At 33.0% G+C, this 24,859-nt stretch overlaps 1 protein-coding gene across 1 annotated transcript in view; it reads right to left on the bottom strand.

Moving 5' to 3' along the window:
- The window catches only part of Fbxl17 (F-box and leucine rich repeat protein 17), a 529,863-nt gene that overhangs the window by 299,104 nt on the left and 205,900 nt on the right, over window positions 1–24,859 (bottom strand). The window contains exon 6 of the mRNA XM_027927783.2: window positions 16,168–16,298. Coding sequence (XP_027783584.1) covers window positions 16,168–16,298 — 131 coding nt within the window. The remainder of the gene's footprint in view (window positions 1–16,167; window positions 16,299–24,859) is intronic.

Genomic DNA, 24,859 nt, shown 5'->3' with positions numbered 1-24,859 from the left:
TACTATAAAAAACATTAACTGTATAGTAATGTATATTTCTTCAAAGATAGCCATCTCATAAATATACAGAAATCTGCAGAAAGAAAAATTTTTTTTCAAGTTCATAACTAAATTAAATAAAAATGACAAGGCATTGTCTTATTTTGTCATTCCTCTTCTAAATAAATTGCTGCCACAAAAATATCATGTTACTTTGGGATTTTTCTCCTTCTGTTTGCATTCTATTTTTTTAATCCAGTAAGGTTAACATGTTGTCAGTTAAATTAAAATGACATTCATACCCACACCATGTACAATCACAAGAATAGGAAGTTATATTCCATGTATGTATGATATATCAAAATACATTCTACTGTCATGTATAACTAAAAAGAACAAATTAAAAAATTGCATCCATGTACCTCATGCATAAACCACCATTCTATGTTGGTGAATTCAATGAGTGCCTGATTAACTCTTGAATTACAATTATGGAACATTTTTAAAAGTTGTATCTACAGTGCTTAAATGAACTTGAATATTTTGACTCACTTATTTAATTTGTTCCATTTCTTATACAATTTGAGTAGATCTTTTCTGTTCATTATATTGCTTGCCATCCAACTAATCAATCAGTAAGCATTTCTCTAGCTCTGGGTAGGAGCTTATAACTATGGAAAAGTCACAATTTCTGAACATAATTTTAATTTCAATGTCACTAATATAATACTCTGAAGAAATTTGTGACCCATCTGAGTGTAAATCAAAATAAACAAAAATATGCAACTTATTCTTTTCCTCCTCTACTCAAACAAAAAATAAGACTCTTAAAATATACATTCCCCACGTAGAAAAATATTTGTGTGTATGTGTATTATGAGCAATGCAATAAAATATTAAAATACATTGGCAATTTATTAAAGGAGAAAAGATTAAATCAAAACCAAAATAGAAATTCAGTTTAAATTCAAGTTAGAAGAAAAAATGGAAACTATTTCCCAAATGAAACCAGTTCTCAAAATACTATAATAAATCATGGAGGAAATGCTCCAAGGCTTTATTCAACAGGCAATAAAAACCCAGAGGCTGGTCTGATTAGTGTGCCGCTATGGTAAATGGTAAGATGAGCAATATATATGTCAGAATCACCTGCTCACTGTGACTGGTTTATTGATGCATGGTCAAGGAGCAGTTAGAATTAAGAATAAATACATTTCAAAAATGAAAAGATTCCCACTTCTATTTGTAGGGTATTCTGGCAGACATCAATAATATTATTACCTATAAACCATAGAACCTAAGTCCTGCAAGACTTATTACTAAAGGTATAGAAGTTAAAAGGCAAAAATAAAATGGTGATTAATTCTCAGCCATAACCACTCTAAGGCAAAGTCTCCTTTCTTTATTTCTCCTTAATGTGACAATAGAGAAGAAAAGGACAGATATTTAACCTTTAGTATTAATATCTGTTTAATATTAATATCGAGATATTTATTTCTAGTAACACTAGAAACAGCAAATGGGCATCATTTTATTGTAATACTTTATTTGATGATATTTATTTTATTGTTATGATATTTTAATGCTGTGTAGCTAATACTTGTATTCAGTAGACTCCACTGGTAGGTTTAACTGTTTATTGTAACCAAGAGTATCTTTATACTCAGAATAAGCTGTTGGTGGTTCAGATGGACATGCATTCAATCCTAACTCTACCTACTAGATGTGATCATCAGAAAGATAGATTACCTCTTTGTGCCTTGTCTTATCTCATCTACAAAATAGGGCATAATGATAGCTATGTCACAGAAGAAAAACTCTTAGCACCTTGTCTGACTTAATATAAAATCCTCAACACAGGGCAACCACAAAGTATCTTAGTCATCAATTGCTATATATGAACCACACCAAAATTAAGTAGCTTTAAAAGTGGGACTTTTATTTGCTTTCAATGCTGTGGGCTAGTGATATGACTTTAGTCCAGCTGAAGTTCTGCTGATTTCACTATATGAGACTACAGGAAACTGAAGGCTTGACTAAGACTGGATGGTCTACAAGGATCTCACTCACATGTCTCACAGTTGGTCCTGACTGCTGGCTAGACTTGTCTTCATATGGTCTCTTATCCTTAGAGAGACTGGTCTGGGCTTATTCACATGTTGATGGAAAAAGTCCAAAGAGGCAAGAACAGAAATTGCAAGAACAGAAATTGAAGCCAAAGCTTAGAAATCCCATAACATAATTCCCACTATAGCTACTATTAGAGCAAGTCAAAAAGCCAACCCAGAAGCAAAGGGATAGAGAAACAGACTCTACTTCTTGATGGGAAAGCCGGCAATGTCACATTGCACAAGGGAAGTGCATATACAAACAGGAAAAACTTGTGGCTATATTTTGCAATCTCTTATACTTTGAAAAATGAGATGATTTTTATAGCACTTAGGTTATCTTTCAACTATAAGTAATAATTGTGGAGTTCAAGTTGTAAAGGGCAAAAAAAGAAGTTGTAGGGCTGGGGATCTAGCTTATTGGTAGAGTGCTTGCCTCGCATGCACAAAGCCCTGGGTTCAATCCCCAGCACCACCGGAAAAAAAAAAAAAAAAATACTAGTTTGAATTTTCCCCCCAATGGAACAACACTGCTCTGCTTCCTTCAGTGACAGATTTTAAAAGAAGACCAAGATCCCAAACCCATGACTCAGTGGTTGTTTGCTCCGTTTGTTGGGTGGTTTTTCTATGTTCTAAAAGTCCTCAACACTTTTCTTTTGATCTTATCAATATATTTATTCCTATCTGATTTGATAGTTTTACATTTAACAAGCAGCTTTCTAATTGAACATACCATAACAAATAGCATCACTATGAAATCTAGATTGAGTATATAGTACTTCTAGAAACTATGAAATTCATAAAGAAGTAAACATGTCATTGTAAAAAATCATACACTTTTGTTCTTCTCCATGAAAATGGTCACTAGAGAAAAAGTTGGCTTTTGTGATGCAGTTAATTAGCTAGGATGAACGAACTAGTCATACTGATTAAGAAGATAAAACTTACAGTAAATAATTCTTAGGGCTGGGGTTGTGGCTCAGTAACAGAGTGCTCGGATTTGATCCTCAGCACCACATAAAATGAATAAATAAAATAAGGGTATTATATCCATCTACAACTAAAAAATTCTTCATATCTACTAACAAACAAAAAAGGAGAAAGCTAAAAACTTGAACTTTATCCTTAGTTTACTGTATCAAATATCAGTTTCCTCAATATATTTCTAAATTTCTTGTCATAATCCCAGAAAGTTACAAAATGATAATTGTTACCAAGACTAATCTTTAACATGTGTGCCTCTGAAGGATTCATTTCTACATCACAGTCCTCAAAATAACTAATCAATTTGCTTTGGACAACCGCACAGGACAGAATATACCACAAAACACACTACATAGTAAGAATCACTCCTTACAAAGGCAGAGAGGAAAAGGAAAAAGCTACTCACTATCTGGCAATGTGGTGAACAGAGAAGCAGTTTGTGGAATGGTTAATTCCCTTACTAATGGCATCTATAATTTTTAATGATTCCAAGAATTGCCATTATTTTCAACTTACGATCTGTTATAGCATTATCTTCATTGAGAAACAGTTGGAAACTGAAGTAGTTTTTAATTTTAAACAGTGCTGGCAAAATCGTAATACTCAATAATAAGGAAAATCTCAATAATGTTAAATGTGCCTAATCTGGTTTTTAAGTCATTTTAAATTTTTGATTATATTATAAGAAGTCAAATAGCATTCTTCTAGAGGAAATGTCACTAGCCAGTGCCTCTTTTGGTGGCTATTTCTCTTCACATTGACCAAGGCATCTTGGCATGAATTACTGAAAGCAGATAATTCAAATTGATAATTAGTGGTTGTTAAGGTTTAGAGAAGAGGAGTCTCCCAAAAGCTCAAGTGTCAGACAATGAAAGAAAGTTCAGAAGTGAAACTGTTGAGTTATGAGTGCATTAATCAATTGAATGGATTACCTGGGTGATAACTATAGGCAGGAAGAGATTGGTCACTGAGGGTATGCCTTTGGGGTATATATTTTGCCCCTGGTGATCGAGAGTTATGTCTGCTTCCTGACTGTCATGTCCTAAGCTGATTTCCTCCTTCTGCTGGGATGTTCTGCCTCACCTCAGGCCCAGAGCAATGAAGTCACCTATCTATCAACTTAAGACTTAAACTGTGAGCTCCAAATAAATCTTTCCCCTCCTCTGAAATTGTTCTGGTCAGATTTTTTGGTCAGCAGAAAAAAAAAGTTAAAATAGGGGTTAAAGGTTACCCTATCCTACAGTTCAGGAATAGGTAATCTACTCCTCAACTTATTTTGTAAGAAATCTTATAAATGTCTAAAATAGCCTTTTTTGTTTAATTATTTCAAAGTTTTACATGGGTGATAAATACACTATATGTTATATGGAATAGTTATCACTTTTTAAAAATAGTGACTATTCTAACATTTTTTAATTATATTGCTTACTAATCTTAATTGCCAGGATTCTAAGACGGTTCCAAAGAGCATCTTGAACAAACAGAAAAGCAATTAGCCTAAATTAATTGCTTTGCTGATGTGATTTGCAGTAGGTATGCATAGTGGTTTTGAAACTCCTGCCAGTGCTTTCACAACTTGATGTTTTGATGATTTTTTTAGCCTATTTTTGCACCAGAGCAATTAACCAGATAATTGTTCTAATGTGAACCTGGACTTAATCAGTATGTTTAGGTTCACAGTAGCAATTAATCAAATACTAAACATATATTTAAAGAACATTACTTAAAAGTACTACAAGAAGAGCTAAGAAAAAACTTCCAACATTTTTTTTCATATAGCCATACCTTTCTCACCAAGGAGAAGAGCAAATGCTGTAACTATTTCCTTTTCCTTTTTTCAATTAATACGAAAGGCAAGTGAAGTTTCTAGTTCTTCATTTAAAAGTATTCCAGTCCCTAATGAACATGAAAATTCTATTTATTGTAAAAATAATGAGACTATAGCTTTCAAATAAAGAGCATACAATACATAAAGCAAGCTCTATCTGAATACAGACAATGACACCAAATCCTTATTAAATATCAGCTTCATTTAGAAATAAATAAATCTGGAAGAAAGGGAGCATTTGAACCAACTCGCTGAATTTCAGCCAATGTTTGAAACAAATTTAAAAGCAGATTTATTCATCCTACAAAAGCAGAATTTATAATTCTCTTAATACAAATGTATAAAAATTACTTCTCAGAGCAGTGGCCCATGCACAGTGTGGGGGGAGGGGATGAAATAAAAGTAAGAGGCCCAAAGATGAGGACACAGGACCTCCTTAAAAGGAGAGAGACTTGGGCTGGGTTTGTGGCTCAATGGTGGAGTGCTCACCTAGCATGTGCAGGGGCCTAGGTTCAATCCTCAGCATCACATAAAAATAAATAAAAAGAAAATAAAGATATTGTATCCAACTATAACTAAAAAATAAATATTAAAAAAGGAGAGAGACTTAAAACAGCACAATAATATATGCCACTAAAAGAGGGATGTGCAATGAATTCAGTTAGACAATGACGTGATGCAGCACTTCATTATAATCACCATTATTATTTCATATTTTCTTTAAATATAAAGTATTTCATATTCATTTTAAGAGAGATTAATAGTTGCAGTGTTCCTATAATTGTTAATGTCGATTTTGCTTATAATCATACTTCAATAAGTAAAGAGCTATTTTATAGTGCTTTAAAGTAAATATTTTATCAGTTAAAGAATTATATACATAAAACCATTCCATTTTCATAAGGCAAAGGGGTCCAAGCTAAAAGTATTCTGTCATTCTTCATGTCTTCAGGAAACCACCCCCTTTCTTAATTTTTAAAAGGACTGTCATATAGAAAATAACCCAGGTACATGTATGTCAGGTCTGCCATTTTTAATTATCACCAATCAAGTCCCAGAAATTTCTTCTCTGGTTAAACGTGTGTACCTATTTTATGAGATATTTCTTTATGCCACTGTTCATAAACTATTTTAGGATGAAGTCAAATCCCTTGCACTAAATTAATAACTAATCACAGGAGATATTTATCATCTCAAGACTTTCACAAGAATTGTCAGATTTAATCACCTTTCTCATATTTTCACTATTTACTGGGCTTCATTTATCATACATTTTAAAATTTTGACAACAGTGAATTATTTTACTTACTATTTCTAGTTTGAGGGATTAAGCATAAGAGAACTCCTAGAAGTTCTAGGGTGGGAAAGATGGTCAAATTCATCCAAGCAGTCAATAATAAAACTACTGTTTTCATCAAAAAAAAAAATGAAGATTTACTTCATTATTGACAATTTAAAAAAAGATTTGAGCCAAAACCATAGGCTCATAGTACTACGTTCATTATCATATAAAATGCATCACATTCTTTCCCAAAATTTAATCATGAATTTTGATTTCATATCATTAGAAAACATGTTTTGTTTTCTTTTGTTTTAAATCCTGCAAACTTCACTGGAGGTGTAGTTTGTAGAAGAACATGTGCTTAGTATTCATGAGGTCAATCCTAGCACCAAAAACAAACAAACAAAATTTAAAAAGCAAACAAAAAAAAACCCTCCTATTAATGCCCACTATATCTGTTTATTCATGTTTATATTGCCTGGAAAACATAAAGTTAGTAGCAATATTTACAGTAACACACTCAAGAATGCCCATAGTATAACACAAGTGAAGCTCTATTATTATTTGTAGTGGCATTCACTTGCACATTATTGCTCACTAGGTTCCAAAGACATATAAAAATTAAAATTATCATTACAGGTTAGTACTATAATAAAAATTCACATTATTTTGTTAAACAACATAATATGAACATGGAGAAACACTAGACAAAACTCATTCACAACAAATCTAATTTCCTTCCCATTTCCAGAACTGGAATTAGAAATCAAGCAGGCTGGGAAAAGATGCATCTTATATAGATATTCCTTTCAAGTCATTTCGCTAGGTTAAATTCTTTGGGATTACAGGCTAATTAGTATTTCCTTAAAAATTATATTAGTAACTAGAAATACTGAATGAATTGGTAACAACTGATATCCACTATTACTACTATTGAACAATTGACAAATTCCTTCAAATTCGAATACAGTAAGAATCTTACATGACAATAAATATATACATTGTTTTGCCAAAGCAATTTGACCTGTTGTAGAAAAATACCATCAATTATTTGAAAAATCACATATAAAAGAAAAAGTGTATAGATTAGTCACATCAATCATTTCTTACCAAAGGTACTAAAACCATTAATGAAATTAGCTTCCTTCTCCTTAATTGAAAAACAAAGTATATATCCAGTATTCTTCTTTAATTGGCAATGGTTATTTGCTAAAAGTGAAAAGAAATATTCACAGAAAGCGAAATAAATGTGTGCCATTACATACTTAAATAAATACCTGCACAAAATTCATGAGAATATTTTGAGACCAACTGTGAGTTTAGGTGTGATATAAAAATGGACAAGACTTTCTACTTTTCCTCAAAAAATTTCATAAGAAATGAAGAATATTTATAAATGGAATTGTTTGAAAAAATACTTCTTATTACAAAATAAGCTGTTTAAAAAAATCTTCAACTGCATGTATACAATGAAATATCCAAAATTTGTCACCTTTTATACATGCTATAGGGAAAAGAGAAGACAACCTTCTAGTGATGTTCAGAATTCTCAAGCATAGTCTGCTGAAATCAGATAACCTTACTACTTAAGGTAAAACATTTAGAAACTCAGAAGGGAGCAGCAGCAGCACAAATGTTAAAACTCAAAGAATACCAAGATGACAAGCATGGAGTGGGACTTTCCTGAGCCTACCAGGACATATGGTCCCCCTTAGGTTTGAGGGAGAATAGGGTACTGGAGACAATGAGCCCTTAGTGAATAGAGCTTGGATTTTGAAGGCATACAAAAATAAGTTCTGTTCCTGTCTTCACCTGGTGTGAGTGGTCCACATCTCTGGGCCTTAATTCCTTTGTCTGGGGTTCATAATTTCTTTCTCAGGGTTATAGCTGAGATTAAATGGTACAATGTATATAGACACTCTGATACTGATTGTAATAAATCGGTAGCTATTATTAGTTATTGTTATTATCCTTGCTCCAGAAAAGAAGAAAACTATGGGAGAATATTATACACTCTGACCTCAACTGGCACTTCAAAACCAAGTACAGTTTTAAAGAGAGGGCTAAAAATAGATAGAAGGACACAGAAGACATCACTTTTGCAGATGGGTTGGAAGCCTAGCTACTGGTTGCTTCAATACCATACTATCATTCTCGGTATGGTCTAACAAATAATTGTGAATATGTAAATATAAGACAATGTCAAAAGATGACTACTTCAAACTAACATCACTTACTCAGAAAGATGCCTAAAATCTTCCCAGGCCTCAGTAAACTATATTTCATTATTCTTTTGGCATAAATATGAATGAATGTTATACAATAAATACAAAAAATATCCAGTAGATTACAGAACTAAGTCAAAACTCAGTTTTACTAAAGCTCCAACTAGCCAGCCCAGCCACATTATTAGGTACCAAAAGTATTCAGTCAGACAGCTCAGCCTTTTACTAAGGAAGGACAGTGCGACTGAAAATATAATCAGGAAGCTGCTTTAATAGTAAGCATTATTATTGTTTTGTTTTGTTTTTTTCTTAATGCTGAGATCTCACTATGTTGCCCAGGCTGGCCCTGGACATCTGGGTTCAAGTGATCTTCATGCCTTAGCCTCTGGAGTAGCTGGATACAGGCAAGCACCACCATGCCCATTAAAATAATTAGTATTATTTTGCTTCCTCTTTATTTCCAAGTTTTCAGACTTTTATAGGAGAAAGCTGGCCATACTCTACACTCTATACTCTAAGATGAAAAGTATTCCTCTCCTCTAGACCACTTAACTTTAACAGAAATCAAACTCAAATTCAACTATGCCTGCTGGATTCAATGGATAGGTTTGTCCCCCTTGGGCAATCTTTAAATCTGAGACTCTAGGAGAATTAAGTAATATTAGGGGATTGAAATGAAATAAAATTCTAAGTCCACTGTGACATGACATTCACTAGAAGATGGTAGATTATCTACCCAGTCCTGGAACACTTATAAATACAATATATAGCGTATGTTCACAAAACAATTCTGGAAATAAAACACAATGGGCACTCAGCAAATATTTTATTATACCAACACCTGCTCAAATCCTTTCTGAACTTTATTTCTAAATATCACCATTTTTTATTGAATAAACGGAAATTTGAAGAAAGAAACAGAATAAACATTCAGAAATGATCAAGGGAGTTAGAAAAATCTTTATATAAAGCCTCATTGAGTTTTACATGAGCCAGAGTACTGTCAGTCTCACTGAACAAGGTGGAAGAGTAATCTGTCATGTTACAACAGTAACCTGAATAAACTTAAAAGACTCAACAGGGCTTTTCCTATAAGGAAAGAGAAAAATAGTATTAAGATTTTTAACACTAAAAACAAAGGAATCATGAGTCAAATACTAAGTACCACCAATGAATTCATTTAAAAACAAACAAGCTTAGGGGCAGAGGTTATAACTCAGTGGCAGAATACAAACTTAGATGTCCAAGTCCCTGTGGTCAATATCCAGAACCAAAATAAATAACTTTAAATGACAGTTTTGAAGTTGAAGGAGTTTAGTAAACTAGTCCAACCCTCTTTATCTTACATGAGAGTGAGTTTTCCATCTTAGAATGTCATCAATGAAAATAAAAGCTTTTAACTTATTGTAAACTAAATTGTTTCCTTTTTTTTTTTTTTTTTTTTTTTAACTCCCACCTATTGGTCAAAGTTTTAGTGTCTGAAATAACAAAAAACTAATTCAGGTAGATCAATTAACTCTCAGTTATCTGTCATACATCTTACCATACTCTAAAAGAACTATCTGGCTTAAAATATGAAATATCTAAAAATCTCTACATTCTGGGTTTTAAAGGAGAATTCAGGTTGTAGACTATGTGGAAGACAGCCAGATAATATGGAAGCATGGTCGTGCCTGGTGAGAAGAGTAGAGAACTGGAGCAAAGTCTAAGAGAACAGCCCATTCCTTGTCCTGCAAAATTGTGTTGCAAGATCCAAAACATTTTCAACAAAAGATCCAAATTCAGAATTCTTATGTGCACTATCCCAATTTTTAAAGTGCTAACAACTGTTTCAATTTTTAAAAACACTGTATATGCCAAACAAAACACCTTTGTAGACTGGATTCAGATGTGACCTATCAGTTTGCAACTTCAAATGGTCTTATTTAAAAATTTTTTTAAAGAGAAAATATCTATAGTTATCACCCTAAACTTCAGCACATATAAAGGGAATTAGCAATATGCTGTCGACTTTATTATATAGTTAAACTATCCACAACAGTCTAAGATTTAAAATTGTCCAATTTTTGAAGTATACACTGATTTAACAGCTCCCTGCACATAAAATATTCAACACCAAATTACGGCATCATAATCCACTTCAACAACAACTGCTATGGTTTGGATGTGGTTTAAGTATGTCCTCCAGAGACTCATGTGTTAGGAAATTGGTCCTCAGTGTGGCAGTGTTGAGCTGGTGGAACCTTTAACAAGTGGACTCTACTGAAAGCTGGTTAGGTCTTTTGGGGATGCTGTGCTCAAACAGACTATGGTGGTTCTCATGAGATCTCAGTTGGTTCCTACAAGAATATGTTGTTATAAAAAGGCAAGTCTGATCCCTGAATTTTTCTCTGGCTTCCTTTCTTACCATGAGACCTCTTCTGAAGGTATGTCTCACACTGTGATTAGGACTCACTAGAGACTAAACACATGGGCCACTTTATTTTAGATTTCCTGCCCTAGCTAAATAAAATCTTTTTCATTATATATTACCCATCCTCTGATATTTTGTTATAGCAATGAAAAACCCTGGTTTTTGCTATGCTTTCTGATGTTAGCTAGTAGATGCTAAATAATCTTTCATTTCTCTTATATTATTACGCTATAATAATTGCTCCTAATTCATAATTAAGTATTGTCAACTTTCAAATGAAAAAATCATTTGATAATGAGTATACTGATAGTAGGACTGGATTAAGGTTCCCCTCCCCCAGGATCAATGTCAAAAATTGAAAATGGGGAGATTACCTTTTTGATAGTAGATTTAAAAATTAAAAGTAGCTTTTATAAAGATCTATTAATTATATTTCTTTTAATACTTATTGTCACAAAAAGAGCTATTATAAGCATATTTCTATAAAGATGCTCAGAATCATTCAGTTTTTCACATATCAGTTTTTTGCATACAAAACATGCTGCTTTGGGGCACTGTGTCAAACATACAAATATGTTAAAGATCAAAATAGATTTAAATTGCAAATGATTTATATCAAGTACAAAGAAACATTTGAATAAACTTATAGTCAGAGACAGGGAAAAAGACATAATAATCTTATGTTTAATTTAAATCACTGATAGAAATAGTGTTCTCTTTTCATATAACACTGGAATTTATTTGTATTCAAAAGCAATGGTAAATGTCAAATGACTATAAGACCATCCTTCTGAATACAAGAAAATATCATGCTGTTTAACTCTCACAACACAAAAAGTGCCTTCAGAAAAACAAAAGATAAAGAACAGCATGTCTCAGTCAAATAGATCAATTGCAGTACCACAACATGCTAGCAGATAACCATGAGCATACAGAAAATTTCCTTAATTACTATATACTTTTAAACATTTGAACTTCAAAAAATATTCAGATAAGAACTTTAAAAATCTATAAAAGTAACTAAGATTAGTATCGAAGTTAATCTTAATGTGAGGAATGCTTTATTAAAATTAGCAACATTTAAGATGGATCCTTAAAATTGCTATTATATAGGCTACTATGTAATATATAGAATATAGGTTCTAGTGTTGAAAGAAAATAATGAGTTCAATAAAATAAAAAAGCTAAATGTCAATTGTGTATGAATTTCAGCTATCAAATGAAAAACTGACTCAATAGCCACTTACTTTTTCTTGTTTGTCCTCATTCACTTGTGTGAGTGTGTGTGTGTGTGTGTGTGTGTGTGTGTGGCGGTGGGAGGGGAGGGGGAGTAGTGTTCTGGAGATTGAACCCAGGGCCTTATGCATTCAAGGCAAGCACTCTACCAACTGAGCTATAGCCCCAGCCCCTCATTCACTTTTTACTTTATCAGTGACACACACACACACACACACACACACACACACACACAAAAGCATTAAAAAGCCAAAGTCAAATAATTGGTCTAAATTTAATAAGACTAATCTGACCTTACTCTGAAAGAAAGACTTAAATGAAAACATGTGTAAAGTGCCTATCAATTACCTGGGTAATAAAGGTTACTTTTGTCCCCACTATCCTCATTATTATCATTAAGTCTTATATAACCTAAAAACAGCAACCTTTGAGAGCAGCAGGGTCTCAGTGCCCCCAGTCTGAGACATAGTACCAAGTATTTAGTAGGAGGTTAATAAATGCTTTCTTGATTTACTGAAGGATAATAATAATAAATGAATGTAAAAGAGAAGCTAATTGATAGTCTAAAAGCATTAGTACATTCCAGTGGCCTCTATATGAAAGGTTACTAACCCATCTCAGCTAAGTGGTGAAATTATAATTAGGTCTGATGGGAAGTCCCAGATTTATACCAATATAATTACAAATATTACTTAGCTTGGTAATATAGTATGGCAAGAACAATGAGATGAGTAATTTAGATGATACTGTAAAGTGGGTTTTAATGTTTAAAAGTTCTATTATAGTACACAGGATAAGTGCAAGTAGTATAATTAAAACCTAAAAGAGTCTGATCTTTAAAACTCTACTGGTCAACCTCATTAACATGCATGTTTTCTCAATTAATCCAAACTTTTCCATTAAGAACAAAAATATACTTTCATTCATTGAAAATAAATCTCCACAGTATATATATTTAAGATCAAACACCAAATAACCATTACAGTTAAATAGAAAAGAAATGATTGAAACTGCACAAGGTTTGAAAACATGAAGACTAACAAAGAGAAGGAAAGGCACTGTGAGGGCTGCCCACGTTTTCATTCTGTAAGTCACCCAGTTACAGCTAAATAAGCATTTAAAGATCTGGAAGACTGGAAGTTCCTGGACTTCTTTGTTTCAATGATATAAACTTATGCAATCCATAAAATCATATATGGACTGCATCATATTTAACAATTATAGTATCCTTCAATTAGTGACTCTCCTACATAGGACAGATACACAGAAAATTGTTGTGGAATATAATCTTTTTTGCAGAAACAGTTTTTTTTCCCTTTAATTTAATGAATTGCTAAGAAAGTTATCTCAATAGTAAGCTAATGTTAAACAACTAAAACTACAAAATCATTTTATTTACTTAATTTTATTATTATGAAAAGCTTTGTAAACATTATTTTAATCATTACATAATTGCCTATATAGAAAAATGTCAATTATAGAGAAAAAATTTAACTTTTAAACTATTATCAATTTTCCCCTAGATTTTGATATGCTTCATATAGTGAATATTACTAGAGAAAAATAAATGCTTTTTATAAATGATGACCATATGTCCATGCTACATTATAAAATTTTTCAAGAAATTTGAATATTTGAAATATTAGTAAATATTATAAGAAAAATGTTATGGATTAAAGACTTAAACATAAGACCTGCAACTATAAAACCACTAGAAGAAAAAATTAAGGGGAATGCTTCATTCCACTGGAATGGGCAAAAATTTTTTGAACAAGATCCTAAAAGTACAAGACATAAAAGCAAAAGTAGACTACTGGGATTATATTAAACCTAAAATCTTCTGCACAGCAAAGAAAACAATCAGAGTGGAGAGATGACCTATGAAATGGGAGAAAATATTTGCAAACTACATAATTAATAAGGGGTAAATTCTCTATATATCTAAGATATATAAGGAACTCAAAGAATTCAATAGCAAAAAAACCCAAACAACCCAATCAAAAAATGGACAAAAGACCTAATTAGACATTTCTTAAAAGAAAACACACAAATGGCCAACAGGTATATTTAAAAATCCTCAATATCACTAATCATCAGGGAAATGAGCTATCACTTCACTCCAGTAAGAATGGCTATTATTAAAAACAACAACAACAAAAAATAAGTGCTGGCAAATTTGGGGAGAAGACAATCTTTTCACACCATTGGTCAGAATTCAATAGGTACAGCTGTTACAGAACACTGTTTGGCAGTTCCTTAAAAAATTCAAAATAGGATAACCATATGATCCTATAATCCTACCACTGGATATATATCCAAAGGAAATGAAATCTATATGTCAAAAAGACATTTGCACTCCGAAATTTACTGAAGCCTATCATAATACCCAAGATATGGAAACAATTAAATGTTCATCAACTGATGAATAAAGAAAATGTAGTATATATGTATGCATGTATTTATTTAAAAATAAATACTAGCAAAAATAAATACGTATATATATATATATATATGTGTGTGTGTGTATATATCTCCACTAAAAGTATGAAATCCTGTCATTTGTAGAAACATGGATGAATCTGGAGATCATTATTTTAAGTGAAGTAAGCAAGGCACAGAAAGACAAGTACTGCATTATCTCAATTATATACAGAATATTAAAAAAAAATTGATTTCATATAAGAATCCTATGCTCATTACCAGAAGCTGGGCAAGAAGTTGATCAATGGGTAATAAGTTACAGTTAGACAAGAATAAGAAGTTCTAGTGTGCTCTTGCACAATAGGGTGATGATAAATAATGATAATGTACTATTTCAAAAATCTAGAATAAAAGGATTTTGAATGTTTTCACCATGAAAAAATAGGTTAATATTTGAAGAGACAGATATCTTTAATCTGATTTAAACATTAAACAATGTGAACAGATATCAAAATATCACATGGTACCCCACATATATGTACAATTATTACTTTATGTATCAGTTAAAATTATAAACATTAAAAATAAATACTAGCAAATATTTATTAAGAAGTAAAGGCTATCATATAATATAAAGAGTTATTCGGGATAATCTAAGAAAGTTTCACTAGAAATTCCCATAATTGGGGAAAATGAGATCTATATGATTTCATTATTGAAATATAAAATGAATTAGAAGTGGGGGGAGGGAGTCTTGGATGTAAATAATTATCTGATAAAAACAACAAATTATTTCTATTTATAAAAAGTATTTCAATCTAAATAGGTTTTAATTTTAGCTAAAATAGTGCTTTGTATTTTGAAAGCAAAATATATTTGGTGATCTATCTTTTAAAAAAATTCTGAGGGCTGGGGTTGTAGCTCAGTGGTAGAGCACTTGCTTACCATGTGTAAGATATTGGATTCGATCCTTATCACCACATAAAAATAAATAAAGTTATTTAAAAAAATTCTTGAAAAGTTAGTGGGCAAGAATTCTGTCCCATGCCTATATTTACAAACCTACATCAACTAATCAGTATTTCAGTATTACCAATACAACTATGCAGTTGCTTTCAATATTAAAATCTACTCCTGAGAGTTTGTCTACATCTTTTTATTCCTTCAGGCAATATTTTAAAGAAGAATGGATTTATCATTATTTATAAGACTTTCCACTGTACACATTTTTACACTATATTTTAAACTGTTCATCAAATAACTTCCATTTTCAAAACAAATTATTCAAAGAACAAAATGTCTTCAAGAATAGGTCTAAATGTTTTATGTTTGGGATGATTTCTCAGAGTCATTTTCCTTAGTAAATATACAGTAAAATCAACCACAAAAAAAAGCAAAAATATTAAAAAGACAAACAATATATCCTAGATTGGTAACAAAGAAAAGAATGAACAGACTACTATTGCAATTATTTAGGCAAACATTTCCATTAGAGCACATAAAAACCTGCTGTATTTATAAGCAATGGATGCATTAAAAGTATAAGCCTAGACAGTTTTCAAAACTTAAGCCTATCAATTTGAAAAGGCACAGCTGCAATCAGTTTAACTTAAAGTTGACATGCCTTGTTATAATGGCAATTAGTATTTGTTACATGTTTTCCTCTGTTGTTAAGATGTTACAACAGTTACCTGTCATTTATGATCCAGTTCAGACAGAGATTGAGAGAGCTAAGATTTTTGCACCTCTTGACAATTTCCATCACAGTTTCATTATCCAGTTCAGTGATATGACGTAAGTCCAAGCTGGAAAGGTTTCTTAGCTAATAAGATAAATAAAATGAAAGATAAAAAGGTAAATGCTACATGCATTCTCAAAAACTATAGTACAGTTCATTACAAAGTAGAGTATCACTGTATTTAAAACAGATAACAGTCCAGAATTATCATCTACATAATATTTTACATACCAAATTAAAAATGAGTGTGGAACTCTATGATGAATATATAAATGGCATCAAATGCTAAAATAAAACAGATTTTATTGATAAAACAAAATCAAATATTAGCGAATTCTTATCTAATAGGTGAGGGAAAGCTGTTGAATACACTATAAAAAGGATCTACAATTGGGTAAACTTATTCTTACAGTGTTAAATTTCAGATATTTATCTTCATAATTATAATGCCATTTCTGAATAGGTTTTCTCATTTTTGAAAGATGAAATATGAGTAAATGCTCAGGGGAAATAGGACTAACTTTCTTCCCTATTTTAGGTAGATTTATCTGTCCTTGAGTACATACCCACCATAAGAATGATGGTTGTATACCAGAAAATCTCAGAAATGACTATCTCACAAATGAACAAGTGAATTACAACTCCAAACAGAGGACACATGGAATGTAGCCTTTAATCACCTCTTTAAAAGCCCCTGTTGCTGCTGATGGGCAGAATCACAGCCTTTGGGACAGGAGTCCCCTGTGTTTCTCCTCTGCTAGCAAAGCAATAAAATGTTTTTCCTTTTAAAAAAAAAAAAAGAAATATGATAAATGGTTAATTCCGAGATATCTTGGCGATATTTGATCAATGTACTCCAAATTGTACTATTTTATCAATATACTCCATCCTGAAACAATATAAAACACTTAAGAAGCAAAATTTTCTCTACATTCCACCTCCCACACTTCTTCATTTTCTTGATTCCTTTCTTCAGGTTTCCTGTCTTCCCCTGATGCTTACTCTTCAAAAGCAACTTAACAATATCATTTACTCAAAGGTGGAAAGATCTTAATTATCCTCTTCAAATAAGGTACATTTCAAATAGGTATTTTTGCTTAATAAAATGCAAAGAATCAATCTGGAGGAATGTGGTAGATAACATTACATTCTACCACCCCAGGAAAGATGTCTGTGCCCTAATATCTTACTTACTTCGGCAATACAATCATATATACATGATTGAAGTTATGGACCCAAAAATGAGAAGACTATGCCAAATTATTCAAGGAGGCCCAATTTAATCTCATGATCCCTTTAAAAGATTCTCCTAGTTAAGCAGAGAATCTCAATGTTAGAGAGATGTGACCAAAGAGATAGAGTCATGAAAGGAATTTAATGAGACTTTTTGTTTCTTTTAATTTTTTCTTTTTAGATATACATGACAGTTGACTGTATTTTGACATATTATACATACATGGAGTAAAACTTATTCTAATTAGGATCCCATTCTTGTGGTTGTACATGATCCATGTGCCTTTTAAAAGCACTGAATGTGAGGGAAGAGAACCAGGAATCAAGGAATGTGAGTAGCTCAAGAGCTGGAAACAACACAAGCTGGACAGCCAGAAAGAAATAGGGACCTCAGACCTACAACCTTATAGAACTTAATTCTGTCAAAAACTTGAACCAGGAAAAAAATTTGACTATTTCCTTAAGTTTTCAGGAAGGAACACAATTACGTCAACACCTGGAGTTCAGCCTGGTGAAATGGAGGACAAGCAGATTTCTAATTTACAACGTTAACAGTGAGATAATAAATTTGTGCTGTTTTAAGCCATTGAGTGAGTGGGGACTTGTCACAGCAGCACTAGGAAACTAGTACACAACATTTCCAGCACCTTAAGGGAGCTCACCCAGGACTATATGCCTCACAGTTCCTGGTCTCTGATTTAGAGACCTCTGTCAAAAGCCTCAGAGTGGTGAAAGAGCCAAGACCTCCTTGGAGTCAGTTCAATTTAATCCCCAAAAGAAAAGCAGACACTTGAACCTTTACTGTAAATGTTCTTTTTATCTGCTGTCCAATATGGTAACCATTAATCACATGTAGTTACCAAGTACTTCAAATGTGACCAGCATGGCAGGGACATAAATCTTAAATTTAATTTTAATTCCTTTACACAATTTTATATCTGTGTGCTGCCAGTGGCTACAATGTTGGACATAGCTCTCCTAAATATGAATGGTCACTGGAGGAATGGGAAGTCAGTCAGCCAAGTAAACACTTTGCATCTCAGTTCAAAAAGGGAGAAACTAGCTCCCTGATACCCATGAAGCACAGGCAGGTCCAGATCAGCCCGGCTGACAGTGACAGAGCCCCACACTGGGTTCAGAGACAGCTGACAGCCACAACACTGAATGCCACAGAGCTGTATCTTTGAACACATCACCCAATGCCACAACCCGGTGTCCCCCATAGGACCGGAGACTCCATTACTGAAAGCAACCACCTCAAGCATGGGACACCTTCGTTGCCATCTTTAGTTGGGGAACTCCCAGCTTGGAACGCTGGCTGGACAGGTAGTCCCCAACTCCTTCCTCTCCCTAGCAGCCACTAACTCCACACAAATACAAAACAGCTCTTGCCAATACAAAACATCTCTCCAAGACAGGTGTGCAGCCCTCGTAGCGCAAACTACAAGACCTCTGGAGAGAAGGGTCCCTGATTAGGAAGTAGAAAGAGAGGAAGTAAATGAAATACAGTTTAGAGACTAAATTAGAGACCAGGAAATGTGAGGTCTATAGGTGATATAAGGAGATAAGACCAGGTACCCACATCACACGAGCAGGCCCAAAAGGAGATCCTTGGGAGTCTTTTATCAGAGACTGACTAGTGCCATAATTCCAGGTACCCTGTACCCAAGACAAACCCTCCCATCCTGGTAACATTTACCATTCTGAGGGTGGAGATACCAGCAAATAACAGACAATACCACCTATTATATGAGAAGGGAAGCAGGAAACTGCTGAACTCCAACCAAAACAATCCTTGTTTCTTCCTTTAAGACTTTTTTTTTTTTTACCTCTTCCCTCTTAATTCTCCTGCCCTCTCATTCCCAACATTTGTGAAACCAAGTACTTTGCATGAATTAGGATACTGAAGACTGGGATGTCTGAATAGTATACTACTGTTGTGTTGCATATTGTTTTATCTCCTATTTTTACATTTTTAATTTTTTTTAATACTTATGTGTGTTTGTTATATATACTCTATTGTCTTCCCAATTACTTATCTCCTAAAATCACTTCCTCTCTCTTCCCCTGCTAATAACCATCTTCTTTAGATTCCTCTTTCACACTTCCTAAGATCTAATCCTTACCTCCTACCTCCTCAGCATCTAACTTTACACCTCACCCCTGGTTCTTCTTCCACCATCAGAAACTGTAAACCCTTTTGCAAATCTACTGCTTATATTGTAGATAATAATTAAACTCACCATTTCTGTATATTGCGACAAAACTGTAAACGCCTTAATAATAACTATTTGGTTTAAAGTTGTATATTGTTTGTATTGGGATCTGTGAACATTGTTCTTCCCCTCAAAGGAGAGGTACTGGAACCCTGAAGGGGCACTATAAGCCTAAAGTATAAAAATGGTAATACCCTGGATCCCCAGTGCTAGAAAGGAAGGCACATGAACAACGTGAAAAAAACACAAGGGAAAAGAGTGCCTCAAACAAATCAAGACCCTACATTATTAAAATCCATGTCTAGGACATCAGAAGAAAGGACAGAGACGGAGTACACAATATACATAATTAAAATGTTCTGTGAATTAAAGGATGATATAAGAGAAAAATACAGGCAGCAAAAGATAATTTCAGTAAAGAGCTACATAAGCAAATACAGGAAACAAAAGATTATTTCAATAAGAAATCGAGGTTCTGAAAAAAAATCAAACAGAAATCCTTGAAATGAAAGAAACAATAAGCCAAATTAAAAGCTCAATAGAAAGCATCACCAACAGATTGGACCACTTGGAAAATAAGATCTCAGACAATGAAAAAAAAATAATAATCTCCAAAAGAATATAGATCACACAAAAGAATGTAGATCTTAGATGGTAAGAAACCATGAGCAGAACATTCAAGAAATATGGGATGATATAAAAGGACCAAATTTAACAGTTATTGGGATAGAGGAAGGCATAGAGTTCCATACTAAAGGAATGAACTATCTATTCAATGAAATAATATCAGAAAATTTTCCAGACATGAAAAATGAATTAGAAAACCAAATACAAGAGGCTTACAGATGCCAAATGTACAAAATCACAACAGATCCACACTAAGGCACATTATGATGAAAACATCTAGCATTTAGAATAAGGAGAGAGTATTAAAAGGCACCAGAGAAAGGAATCAGATTATATATAGCGGGAAACCAATTAGAATGTCTGCAGATTTTTCAGCCCAGACCCTGAAAGCTAGAAGATCCTGGAACAACTTATACCAAGCTCTGAAAGAAAACGGATATCAAACAAAAATCTTATATCCAGCAAAATTAAGTTTTAGATTTTATGATGAAATAAAAACCTTCCACGATGAACAAAAGTTGAAAGAATTTACAGCTAGAAATCCTACAATACAGAACATCCTTGGCAAAATATTCCATGAGGAAGAAATGAAAAATGACAATAAAAATCAGCAAAGGGAGGTATTATCTAAAGGAAAAATGAATCAAAGGAGAAACGAAGTCAGTTAAATACCAAAAATAAACAAGAATGGCTGGGAATACAAATCATGTCTCAATAATAACCCTGAATGTTAATGGCCTAAACTTACCAATCAAAAAACACAGACTGGCAGACTGGATTTTTAAAAATGACCCTCTGAAAGACTCATCTCATAGAAAAAGACATCCATAGACTGAAGGTGAAAGGTTTGGGAAATAACTTACCACTCACATGGACTGCGGAAACAAGCAAGGGTCTCCATTCTCATATAAAGTAGACTTCAAGCTAAAGTTAATCAAAAAGGATAAAGAAGGACATTTCACACTGCTCAAGGGAACCATACATGAACAAGACATAACAATTATAAATACATATACCCCAAACAATGGAGCATCTATGTTCATCAAACAAAGTTTGATGACTCAAGTTCAAGAGTCAAGTAGACCACAACACAATAATTCTGGGTGACTTGAACACACCTCTTTCACCACTGGATAGATCTTCCAAACAAAGTAACTATAGAATTTACTAAAACAACCAATAACTTAGACTTAACTGACATATATAGAATATTTCATCCATCAACAAGCGAATACACTTTCTTCTCAGCAGCACATGGATCCTTCTCTAAAACAGACCATATATTATGCCACAAAGCAACTCTTGGCAAATACAAAAAAGTACAGACATCACCCTGTATTCTATCAGATCATAATGGAATGAAATTAAAAATCAATGTAAAAATAAAAAATGAAAGTTACTACAACACCTGGAGACTTAAATATTATACTACTGAATGAACAATGGGTTGCAAAAGATACCAAAGAAGAAATTTAAAAATTCTTAGAGGTAAATGAAATCACTGATAAAACATCAAAATCTCAAGGAATCTCTGAAGACAGTACTAAAAAGAAAGTTCATTGCATGGAGTTCATTCCTTAAAAGAAGAAAGAGTCAACAAATAAATAACTTAACATTACATCTCGAAGCCCTAGAAAAAGAAGAAAAAATCTACACCAAAAGCAGAAGATAGGAAATAATTAAAATTAGAGCTGAAATCAATAAAATTGAAACAAAAGAAACAATTGAAAAAATTGACAAAATAAAAAGTTGTTTCTTTGAAAAAGTAAATAAAATTGATAAACCTTTAACCATGCTAATGAAGAGAAGGAGACAAAAAACTCAAATTACTAACATCCAGGATATTTTTTTAAAAAAAGGGAAATATCACAACAGACACTACAGAAATATAGAAGATAATTAGAAATTATTTTGAAAATCTGTACTCCAGTAAAATAGAAAATACCAAAGGCATCAATAAATTTCTAGTCACATGATTTGCCCAAACTGAACCAGGATGATATACATGATTTAAACAGATCAATTTCAAGCAATGAAAGTTGCCATCGGAAGCCTACCAAGCAAGAAAAGCCCAGGACCAGATGGGTACACAGCTGAGTTCTACAAAAACTAACACTAAGAACTAATACTAATGCTAACAAGAAAAACTAATACTAATACTTCTCAAGTTACTTCATGAAATAGAAAAACAGGGAACACTTCCAAACTCATTCCTTGAGGCCAATATCACCCTGATTCCAAAACCAGACAAAGACACATCCGAGAAAGAAAACTTCAGACCAATATATCTAATGAACACAAATGCAGAAACTCTCAATAAAATTCTGGCAAATTGAATACAAAAACATATCAAAAAAATAGTGCACCAGGATCAAGTGGGTTTCATCCCAAGGATGCAAAGTTGGTTCAACATAAGGAAATCAATAAATTAACTTAAAGATAAGAACCATATGATCACCTCAATAAATGCAGAAAAAGCATTTGACAAACTACGCCACCCCTTCATGTTCAAAACATTACAAAAACTAGAGATAACAGCAACATATCTCATCATTGTAAAAGCTATCTTTGCAAAGCCCCAGGCCAACATATTCTAAATGTTGAAGAATTGAAAGCATTCCCTTTAAAAACTAGAACAAGGCAGGGAGACCCTCTTTCACCACTTCTATTTAACGTATTTCTTTAAACACCAGGAAAAGCAATTGGACAGATGAAAGAAATTAAAGGGATATGAATAGGAAAAGAAGAACTCAAATTAGCACTATTTGCCAATGATATAATTCTATACACAGAAGACCCAAAAAAATTCCACCACAAATCTTTTAGAAGTAATAAATGAATCCAGCAAAGTAGCAGAATATAAAATCAACACCCATAATCAAAGGCATATCAGTGACTAATCCTCTGAAAGAAAAACGAGAAAAACTACCCCATTTACAATAGCCTCAAAAAAATAAAATACTTGGAAATCAATCCAACGAAAGAGGTGAAGGACCTCTATAATGAAAACTACAGAACACTAAAGAAAGAAATTAAAGAATACCTTAGAAGATGGAAAGATCTCCCTTGTTCTTGGATAGGCTGAATTAATATTGTCAAAATGACCATACTACCAAAAGCACTATATAAATTTACTTCAATTCCAATCAAAATCCCAATTCTTATAGAAATAGAAAAAGCAGTCATGAAATCCATCTGGAAAAATAAGAGATCCAAAAGAGCTAAAACAATACTTAGCAAGAAGAGTAAAAGAGGTAGCATCACTATACCAGACCTTAATCTATATTACAAAGCTATAGTAACCAAACCAGCATGGGATTGACACAAAACAGACTTGTAGACTAATGGTATAGAATACAGAATACAGAGATAAACTCACATTAATACAATTATCTTATATTAGACAAAGGTGCCAAAAACACATATTAGAAAAAAGATAGCCTCTTCAACAAATGGTGCTGGGAAAATTGGAAATCCATATGCAACAAAATGAAATTAAGCCCTTATCTCTCACCATGCACAAAACTCAACTCAAAGTGGATCAAGGACCTAGGAATTAAACCAGAGACCCTGCACCTAATAGAAGAAAAAATAGCCCAAATCTTCATCATGTCTGATTAGGCCCCAACTTCCTTAATTAGCACAAGAATAAAAATCAAGAATCAATAAATGGGATGAATTCAAACTAAAAAGCTTCTTCTCAGGAAAAGAAACAATCAGTGAAGTGAAGAGAGAACTTACAGAATGGGAGCTAAGTTTTACTACACGCACATCAGATAGAGCACTAATCTCTAGAATATATAAAAAAACTCAAAAATCAAAAAATTAAAAAACAAATAACCTAATCAATAAATGGGCCAAGGAACTAAACAGACACTTCTTAGAAGAAGATATACAATTAATCAACTAAAATATGAAAAAATGCTCAACATCTCCAGCAATTAGAGAAACACAAATTAAAACTACTCTAAGATTTCACCCCACTCCAGTCAGAATGGCAGCTATTAAGAATACAAACAACAATAAGTGTTGGAGAGGATGTGGGGAAAAAGGCACACTCTTACATTGCTGGTGGAAATGCAAATTGGTGCAGACAATATGAAAAGCAGTATGGAGATTCCTTGGAAAACTAGGAATGGTACCACCATTTGACCCAGTTATCCCACTCCTCAGTCTATACCCAAAGGACTCAAAAAACAGCATACTACAGGGACACAGCCACAGCAATCTTTATAGCAGCACAATTCTCAATAGCTTAACTGTGGAACCAACCTAGATGCCCTTCAGTAGATAAATGGATAAATAAAATGTGGTATATATACACAATGGAATATTATGCAGCATTAAAAGAGAATAAAATCATGGCATTTGCACGTAAATGGATGAAGCTGGAGAATATAATGCTAAGTGAAATAAGCCAATCCCCCCAAAACAAATGCTGAATGTTTTCTCTGATATAAGGATGCTGATTCTAACGGAGATAGGGAGGGAGCATGTGAAGAATATACGAACTTTAGATAGAGCAAAGGGGAGGGAAGGAAAGGGAGGCGGGTATGGGGGTAGGAAAAG

The sequence above is a fragment of the Marmota flaviventris genome, chromosome 5 (genome assembly GCF_047511675.1).
Source record: "Marmota flaviventris isolate mMarFla1 chromosome 5, mMarFla1.hap1, whole genome shotgun sequence".
In the NCBI taxonomy this organism is placed as follows: Eukaryota; Metazoa; Chordata; class Mammalia; order Rodentia; family Sciuridae; genus Marmota; species Marmota flaviventris.
This window is presented reverse-complemented; position numbering and strand designations above follow the sequence as displayed.